Source organism: Barbus barbus (genome assembly GCF_936440315.1).
Source record: "Barbus barbus genome assembly, chromosome: 27".
NCBI lineage: Eukaryota > Metazoa > Chordata > Actinopteri > Cypriniformes > Cyprinidae > Barbus > Barbus barbus.
This window is the reverse complement of record NC_136755.1, coordinates 30,831,278-30,841,646: the sequence shown is the minus strand read 5'-3', so window position 1 is coordinate 30,841,646 and position 10,369 is coordinate 30,831,278. Positions and strand designations below refer to the sequence as shown.

The 10,369-nt window shown below is 38.7% G+C and overlaps 1 protein-coding gene across 1 annotated transcript; it reads right to left on the bottom strand.

Moving 5' to 3' along the window:
- Positions 1-1,026: 1,026 nt before the first annotated feature.
- On the bottom strand, positions 1,027-10,368 carry fabp10b (fatty acid binding protein 10b, liver basic; the record flags this gene model as incomplete). Its single annotated transcript, XM_079381437.1, has 3 exons — positions 10,174-10,368; positions 9,582-9,754; positions 1,027-1,257 (listed from the first exon to the last, which is right to left on the bottom strand). Exons 1-3 carry the CDS (start codon positions 10,244-10,246, stop codon positions 1,027-1,029), a joined length of 477 nt encoding a protein of 158 aa, XP_079237563.1. The 5' UTR covers positions 10,247-10,368.
- Between the last annotated feature and the right edge of the window lies 1 nt (position 10,369).

Here is a 10,369-nt window from a genome sequence, read left to right as displayed (position 1 = left end):
GATGTGAGTGTGTGTGTGTACTGATGTGAGTGTGTGTGTGTGTGTACTGATGTGAGTGTGTACTGATGTGAGTGTGTGTGTGTGTGTGTACTGATGTGAGTGTGTGTGTGTGTGTGTGTGTGTGTGTGTGTGTGTACTGATGTGAGTGTGTGTGTGTACTGATGTGAGTGTGTGTGTGTGTGTACTGATGTGAGTGTGTGTGTGTACTGATGTGAGTGTGTGTGTGTGTGTGTGTGTGTGTGTGTACTGATGTGAGTGTGTGTGTGTGTACTGATGTGAGTGTGTGTGTGTGTGTACTGATGTGAGTGTGTGTGTGTGTGTGTGTGTGTGTGTGTGTACTGATGTGAGTGTGTGTGTGTACTGATGTGAGTGTGTGTGTGTACTGATGTGAGTGTGTGTGTGTACTGATGTGAGTGTGTGTGTGTACTGATGTGAGTGTGTGTGTGTACTGATGTGAGTGTGTGTGTGTGTACTGATGTGAGTGTGTGTGTGTGTGTACTGATGTGTGTGTGTGTGTGTGTGTGTGTGTGTGTACTGATGTGAGTGTGTGTGTGTGTGTACTGATGTGAGTGTGTGTGTGTACTGATGTGAGTGTGTGTGTGTACTGATGTGAGTGTGTGTGTGTACTGATGTGAGTGTGTGTGTGTGTGTACTGATGTGAGTGTGTGTGTGTACTGATGTGAGTGTGTGTACTGATGTGAGTGTGTGTGTGTGTACTGATGTGAGTGTGTGTGTGTGTACTGATGTGAGTGTGTGTGTGTACTGATGTGAGTGTGTGTGTGTGTGTACTGATGTGAGTGTGTGTGTGTACTGATGTGAGTGTGTGTGTGTACTGATGTGAGTGTGTGTGTGTACTGATGTGAGTGTGTGTGTGTACTGATGTGAGTGTGTGTGTGTAATGATGTGAGTGTGTGTGTGTACTGATGTGAGTGTGTGTGTGTACTGATGTGAGTTTGTGTGTGTGTTAAAGTTAAATGTTATTTTTATCACAAGTAGAAGGTTTCTATTGAATATTTGCTCAGTAATTTATTGTAATTTTAAACTCGTCTGCTCCTCCTGATGAGAGTCACGCTTCCGGCAGAGAACGTCTGAAAACACACACAGAAATATTATATGACTGTAAGCTGACAGATGTGTGTAATATGGACAGATCTGAGACTCTCTGACCTCGATCATCTCCTCGCCCTGGATCTCTCTCACGTGTGTGAACTTCTCTGATTCAATCACAATCTTTCCGTCGATGAGTCGAGCTGTGGCCTGAGACACAAACAACTCATGCTGCTTATGAAAGATTATGAGATCAATATATCAACCCTGGGTTAGATTTAATTACATAACCTCCCATCCACCCAAACATTTCCACATTTAGGATAGACGTTTGACAACTTTTTTATGACATCTCAAGTCTTTATTTATAGCTCTGGAAGCTAACATAGGCCTACTCAGTTTTATGTTATTATATCCATCAGACAATATTTACATAAATTTGATTAGCCTATGTTCAAGGGCGTAGATTTGCTTTGAACATTGGGGGTCTTGTGGTTCTGGGTGTGCTTACTGACATTTCTTATTTAAACATTTGTTTTAAATCAGCTTTGTTATATGCATATATGTTAAATGTATATGTATATATTATATCTATCAAATGACTTAAAAAATAAACAATAGTTGAAATGATTGCACACTGTAACTGATTACAAATTCAACTTTTACAAATACATTCAAATACAAATACAAATACTGATGTAAGTGTGTGTGTGTGTGTGTGTGTGTGTGTTAGTGTGTACTGATGTAAGTGTGTGTGTGTGTTAGTGTGTGTGTTAGTGTGTACTGATGTAAGTGTGTGTGTGTGTGTGTGTTGTGTGTGTGTGTGTAGTGTGGTGTAGTCCTGGAGTGTGTGTGTGTGTGTGTGTGTGTGTGTGTGTGTGTGTGTGTAGTGTGGTGTAGTCCTGGAGTGTGCGTGTGTGTGTGTGTGTGTGTGTGTGTGTGTGTGTGTGTGTGTGTGTGTACTGATGCAACTTTTACAAATTCAACAAAACAAATATTTTGAAAAAAAACTCATGCCATTGTAATGCACTAATCCCTCTGAAAAGGAAACATAGTAGTCAACTTTTGCAGAACTATACACTTGGAATTAGGATACATCAGACACACTGGTAGGCACTTGTAGGCACACTGGCACAGAACAGTAAATCTGATTACACATTTCAAGTGAAAGCACCAAATATCTTCTTGTGCCTCTCACAACCAGCAATAAATTGTTGGCACACCAATTTCTTGTTCAAAAGGTCCGACTTGTCTTGGTGAATGTGACACACTGTGACATGATTCTGTCTCTTTTGTGACATACTTGAGCGTAGCCAAGTTTCAACCTTCTAAGAGCACTAAATCTCCTTTCTGCTTCTGAAGATGAGACTGATACAACCAGGAGCAACCTGACCAGAGTTTCCACTTCACTGAAAAGGCCACAAACTTCCACTGACAAACCTTTAAGAATGTTTGCTGCCTCCATACTGGACCCAAACTGATAGTTATGTCTAAACATGGGTAATTGAACTGCAAGCAACTGGCTGTTGATCTCAGGATACTCACCACACACTGAATCAATTTGTCCAGTGAGCAGAGTATTCTCTAGTTTTTGCAAGATCAGTAGACCTTGCTGCTCAAAACGCTCATTGAGCGCCATCTCAACAACATCAAGGGCCTGATAAAACTCAATTCTGTAATGCTCTGTTGCTGTTTTTGGCCTGTATGTGCTTGCTTCTAGACTAAAACGCTTAGGCAGTTGTCTCAGTTCTGGGACTTTGATAGGCTCTAGGTTTAGCGAATTGACAATCACAGTTGCTTGCTCAAAAAGACTTTGAAAGGCATCTTCATTTCTTTTGTCTTCCAAAATAGACTGAACACAAGAAACTGCAGCTTTCATGCCAGAGATAGTTTGGTGTTTTTCTTTGGAGCGAGGTATTCAGACATCCCAACTCTCCAATCACAGCTCCTGCCAACACAAGACCCAGTACGGTCTTACCTTTGAGAAACTGTTGGTGCGAGCCATTGGCGGTGGATGCAGTAGGAGCATTGCTTTTTGACATTTCCTCTAAGGAAGTGAGCACAGAATCATACTGCTTGAGAACAGATGTTATTGCTTGGTGTCATACCATCCATCTTGTTTGACAGAGAGGCTTTAGAGTGCTTGAGATACCATGATCTGCTGTAGCAATCTGGTTAAACATTTCTTTGTATTTACCAGACAAACCACACAAATTTCCAAGCTGATGCATCCAGTCAAGAGAATCTCTCAGCAGTTTTGAAGCTGTGCATGCCTTTTGAGTGACTAGGTTTACCCAATGTGCTCCACAGTGAACATATAAAGATAAAGGCTGTTTCTTTTTAATTACAGCCTGTGCTCCCGAGTATTTGCCAGACATATTGGCTGCACCATCATATGTCTGGCCACGCAATGCAGATAATGGCAAATTTAATCGAGAAAGTACATCTATTGCCATTTTTGCAAGACACTCTCCTGTAGTTTCTGTCACTGCATAAAAACCAATGAATTCCTCGTGAGGAAGCAAGTCGTGGTCAACATAACGAAGACAAACAGACTCTTTCTCCGTGCCAGAGACATCTTGTGTTCCATCAACAATTAAGGCAAACTGAATGACAGGAAGGGATTGAATGGTATCAGCTATTCCTCTGATGATGGCATTGCTCATTATGCTGAGTAAGTCATTTTGAATTTGAGGATTTGTGTAATTATGCTTTTGTGCTAGCCACTTGTAAAGGGTTGGATCATCTGCTGCTTTGCATTTTAGAAGTTGGGAAATATTTCCCCTCTCTGCAGTACGACCTCTCAATGCAATACCTTGTCGAGCCAAATACTGAATACACCCTACAATCTTGAGTGCATTTCTCGCTTGCTCCTGTTGTCTAGAAACAACTGAGGAGAGCTGTGAAGCTATGCTGTTTGTTTCCTGAGCATACACAGTTGTTGCATAGCAGTGGGAGTGACATTTTGCATGAGCTGTAAACTTTTCGACTGCCTTTTTCCAATTCCTAAAGCCAGAGCTCAGAAATGCAGGGTCTAACTTAGAAGCAAGCATTGTTTTCTTTGAGACGACTTTTGCGCAATAAAAGCATAAAACACCTTTTAAAGTGGCACTGTAATGCAGCCAAGGAAACATCTGAAACCATTTTTGCTGAAAGCGCAAGACATAGTTTACTCTAGTCTGTACTACTATGAACTTGGGATCAGGATGTGCAGGCTTCAAGCAAGTGGTGATTTCTGAATCTTGAAATCCTTCACTGTCTCTGTTTCCTGTGCTCAGCTGCTCCCTAACATTTGGATCACCCTGAAACTAACATGACAAAAACTTACATCAGTTCACATGTGTGTGAACTGATGTAAGTGTGTGTGTGTGTGTGTGTGTACTGATGTAAGTGTGTGTGTGTGTGTGTGTGTGTGTGTGTGTGTACTGATGTAAGTGTGTGTGTGTGTGTGTGTGTGTGTGTGTACTGATGTAAGTGTGTGTTAGTGTGTACTGATGTAAGTGTGTGTGTGTGTGTGTGTGTGTGTGTGTGTGTGTGTACTGATGTAAGTGTGTGTGTACTGATGTAAGTGTGTGTGTGTGTTAGTGTGTACTGATGTAAGTGTGTGTGTGTGTGTGTGTGTGTGTGTGTGTGTGTGTACTGATGTAAGTGTGTGTGTACTGATGTAAGTCACACACATGGAGGTCTTCTCTCCTCACCCTGTCCCTCACTGTGATATATACAGATTACACAGCTGGTTTTATTGACATCTAACATTTACATTTGTCTTTTCTGTACTGTCTGTTTGCATACCTGATCAGATATTCTTCCTCTCCTTCTTTTGATTGGTCTACTCTGCAACTACTTTCACCTTGGATCTAATATAAGAGAAAGTCCACTAAGACAACTAAAACAACAAAAGCTAGCAGAATATCTAACCACATTGCTACTGTCTATTCTAAGCAGTATTTTATTTTCGTTCGTAACTATATATTATACATTTTGTTTATGCTAATTGTTTTACTTGACCAAATAAGCTTTATTTTTAAATCACAGCATAGATCAGTATTAGCATACTCACAGATGTGTATAATTTGTGTATTATCGAATATATATATATATAAATATTTCCCTATTTTCTTACCAGCTCATCTGAAACATCTTCACCCTGTCCCTCACTGTGATATAGATAAACCAGAAAAAAAGTGTTTCTATTGACAACTTTAACATGAACTTCACATGATATACATCTGTTTACTGGAGTCCTTAAAACATTTTAAAACATTATAGCCTAATGTATTGTTTGACTCATCACTCATCTTTCCCTGATCACCTGTTCCTCCTCCCCATCTTGCTCTACCCTGATGCTACTTTCACCTTGAATCTGATATAAAAAAATCTTTCATCAATTTTCTTTATAATCATAATTGTGAAATGAGAAAAGAAATACGTTAACTATGAAATTAAAACCGCCAATAGATGGCAGCTAGAGCTATTTTTGATAACTTGTATAAATTGCAGTGAATTAGCTAGCTAGCTTCAATAGGAGGTGTCTCGTTCTGGTTAGGGTCAGTACCGAATTCAGTTGACTTGCGCGGTTCATTATGCTTTTAAAAACGTATCAAACATGTCCTGCTCTTTCTTCGCATTCATCAATGTTTCTTTGGTACTCGTGTATAAGCAGTCCTGCGAGGCATGATAACGTTATATTTACAGAAAAACTATGTCCCCTGAATCACGCCTCGTGCACCCCAAGGAGTTCGATTATAATATTATTATCATACCTCTCTCTCCGTCTCGACATTTATTTCATTCTTTTTTTTTTTTTTTAGAACTTTATTAGATTTTTTCAACACCTTCACTCACAAATAATTGTCCAACGAACAATCACATAACAACTAACAATAACACACAAAAAAAAAAAAAGATAATAATTGTATGCGTGTGGGGGGGGGGGGGGGGGGCATTAGACTAATAAATACCTCAAGTATTAGTCTAATCCTCTTCAATTTAACTATTTCCAGTAGAATTTATCTCCTTAAAATAATCTATGAAAGGTTGCCAAATTTTATAGAATTTTTCTTCTTTCTTTTTTAAAGAGAATCTGATTTTCTCTAGCTCCAAATGTTTCATGACATCCCTCATTAGGTTTATATATGTAGCAGCTTTCTGTTTCCAGTTTAATAATATTAATCTTCGTGCTAGTAGACTGACAAATGAAACTATGTTTTGATCCGAACTGCTTCTAACGATCTCAAAATTGCCAATACCTAGAGCTGCCTTCAGGGGATCTGGACCTATAGGCCTTTGCAATATTCTTGAAAATGTCAGAAAAACATTTTTCCAATAGGATGATAATTTTGGGCAGCTCCAAAACGTATGAGCCAATACCTGCCCACAACGGTCACATGAAGGGTCTACATCTGGAAATATCTTACTGAGTTTTTGCTTAGACCAATGTAAACGATGAATTACTTTAAATTGTATGAGGCCATGTCTTGCACATATCGATGATCTATGAATCTGTCTAACGGCTATCTCCCATTGTTCGTCTGTAATTTCAACACCCAAATCTTCCTCCCAGGAAGACTTTAAGTGTTCTAGAGATGATGTATTTGTCAACTGGAGGAGCATTTCTTATATATATATATATACATGCCTCCTTTCTCATTAGGGTCATGCAAAATTATCAAACTTCCATTACTGATATATTTGGAGATTTGGGATATAATTTATTTGATTCTTTTTAATTTTAGACCAGTAATTCAGAATAGTCTGCTGAGCAGCGCTTCTCTTCATTTTCAGATCTAATGTTAAGTGATCTTCCAGTCAGCACCACAAAGTGCGAAGCAATATATGGGAGTTACCAATCTGTGCAATGGAGGGGGACTGTAGTTCTTTATTGACAAATTCATACTCGATTCGGCATGAACAAACAATGATACAAAATATATCGATTCTACATGTATTTCATATGACCACAGCAGATATTGGGGGGGTTGTATTTGCTAGTTTTGAATATCGGGGGGGGGGGGGGGGGGGGGGGTTACCTCCTACTACGCCCCTGCCTATGTTAAACCAACAACATTACAGCAGCAATTTTAAAGATAATTTCTTTGTTTGAATATTTTCTATATTCTATAAGAGAATATAGAAAAATATACCTTAATTAATTTGTTTCCTGTTAGCTAAATTTCACAAACATAAACAAAAAGCTGGCTCTAAATCTCTCTCTTCTTTATTCAGAGTTGATCTGGACAAGAATATGTAACTGTGTCCTCTTAAAGTGTAAATTTATTTAATTTGTGTTTTTATTTATTTTGTTTTGGTTTGGTTAACCTGGCAGCATCCTTTACGAAAATTAACCATGTTTTCACTACAAAAATAAATAAATAAAATAACAAACAAATAAATTAACAAATATAAAATATATTTAGGCTACTAGTTAAACGGATATTCACAAATTAACCATGGATTTTCTACACTAACCACAGTTTTACATTGGTATTTGTAGTAAAAAGGCAAAAAACAAAAAAAGGTTACACATTTACTATAATAAATCCATGGTTAATTTTCTTAAGGGATTAGTAATGGGGCCTACCTCTGTATTCTTTCTTGCTTTCTTTTTTCTTTGTTTTGTTTTTAGAACTGTATTGTCTTAATGGTTTAATGTTGTACTGTTTAATAAAACAAGAAAGAAAAAAAAATTATTCGTGTTAAGCGCTCCGAAGTCCCGATCTGAATAATGATTCATGAACCCGCTCTGATATTCCTAACTGAATCAAATGATTCAAACACTTCAAAACAGTGAATCATTTTGCGACGCAATGGTTTAACTGAGTCAGAGTTTCGAAAAGCTCAGTTTCACCCATCATACAGGTACATCTCAAAAAAATTTAATATCATGAAAAAGTTCATTTTTTCTTGTAATTTATTTTAAAAGTGAAACTTTCATATATTCTAGATTCATTACATGTAAAGTAAAACATTTCAAAAGTTTTGTTGTTTTAATTTTGATGATTAGAGCTTACAGCTCATGAAAGTCAAAAATCAGTATCTCAAAATATTAGAATATTTACATTTGAGTTTCAATTAATGACCATCTCTACAGTATAAATTCAGAGTATCTCTTGTTCTTTGAAACCACAATAATGGAGAAGACTGCTGACTTGGCAATGATCCAGAAGATGAACATTGACGCCCTCCACAAAGAGGGTAAGACACAGAGGGTCATTACTGAAAGCTGTGGCTGTTTACAGAGTGCTGTATCAAAGCATATTAAATACAAAGTTGACTGGAAGGAAGAATTTGGGAAGGAAAAGGTGCACAAGCAACAGGGATGACCGCAAGCTTGAGAATACTGTCAAGCAAAGCTGATTCAAACACTTGTGAGAGCTTCACAAGGAGTGGACTGAAGCTGGAGTCGGTGCATCAAGAGTCTCCACGCTCAGACGTCTTCAGGAAAAGAGCTACCAAGCCACTTCTGAACCAGAGACAACGTCAGAAGCGTCTTACCTGGGCTGTGGAGAAAAAGAACTGGACTGTTGCTCAGTGCTCCAAAGCCCTCTTTTCAGATGAAAGTAAATTTTGCATTTCATTTGTAAATCAAGGTCCCAGAGTCTGGAGGAAGAGTGGAGAGGCACAGAATCCATGTTGCTTGAAGTCCAGTGTGAAGTTTCCACAGTCAGAGATGATTTGGGCTGCATGTCATCTGCTGGTGTTGGTCCACTGTGTTTTCTGAAGTCCACAGTCAACACTGCCATCTACCAGGAGATTCTGGAGCACTTCATGCTTCCTTCTGCTGACAAGCTTTATGGAGATGCTGATTTCATTTTCCAGCAGGACTTGGCACCTGCCCACACTGCCAAAGGTACCAAAAGCTGGTTCAATGACCATGGTGTTACTGTGCTTGATTGGCCAGCAAACTCGCCTGACCTGAACCCATAGAGAATCTCTGAGGTATTGTCAAGAGGAAGATGAGAGACACCAGACCCAACAATGCAGATGACCTGGAGGCCGCTATCAAAGCATCCTGGGCTCTCATAACACCTGAGCAGTGCCACAGGCTGATCACCTCCATGCCACGCCGCATTGATGCAGTAATTAAAGCAAAAGGAGCCCCTACCAAGTATCGAGTACATAGAACTGAACATACTTTTCAGAAGTCTAATATTTCTGTTTAAAATATCCTTTTTTATTGATCTTATGTAATATTCTACTTTTCTGAGACTTTTTTTTCTACTTTTTTGGGTTTTCATTATCTGTAAGCCATAATCATCAAAATTTCAAGAAATAAAGTCTTGAAATATTTCACTCTATGTGTAATGAATCTATATAATACATGGGTTTCACTTTCTGAAATGAGTGACAAAAAATATTGACCTTTTTCATAATATTCAACATTTTTTTAGATGTACCTGTACGTGCTTTTTAAAATCATTACAAGTGCTGTCGATATTCGATAATGAATGGCTCTTTTGATCTGTTTTGTTGTGGTAACTGTGAATCGACTCACACGATCGAATCTTCCTCAGTGAATCGTTTGAATGAATCACCTTGATCCTCTGGCCGTCCATGGTGTTGAACTCGCTCTCCGTGCCGATGGTGAAGCTGTTTGTGTTGCTTCTCAGAGGAGTTTTCACACAGATGATGAATTCATCTCCGTTTTGCTGAATGGTGGTCAGAGGTTTGACTTCATTCATCATTTTAATGTAAATCGCTGGAGCGGCTGCTCATAAAACACACATTCAGAGAAACAACAAACAAAACTGGCAAAGTACTGAAACACTGCAAAATATGAGGTTCTTCCTCAGTATTTTTGTCTTGTTTTGTGGTACACATATCTAAACATCCTTAAATCAACATACATTTATTAGAGAAACAAAATAGCTTAAGACATTCCGTTTTCTGAAAAATGCACCAAAATTAAGTGAGTTGCCAACTGATGAAATAAACCCAACTGAAAGACAAGATTATTGTTCTGACACTCATTAGCAGATCGTTTTCTCAATCAGTTTTGATACAGTAAACAAGATCTGGTTATTGTGCTCCTCAAACATGTATGTTGATGTAAGGCTGTTTAGATATTTGTACTGGAAAACAAGACACAAATACTGAGCAAGAACATTAGAGTATGAAGTGACTCACAGACGGCTCTGAGAAACTCCTCTGCGTTCTCCTGTTCATAGAGTTTCCAGCTTCCACTGAAATCCACAGCCATCCTCCAGCAGCCAGCTCTAGATCTGATCCTGAGCTTTGTTATGTGTTTGTGATCCTTTAGTTAATGAGTCTCAGGAGATCTGAGTGTTTGAGTCTCCACAGCGATGCTTCAGTCTCAGAAGAG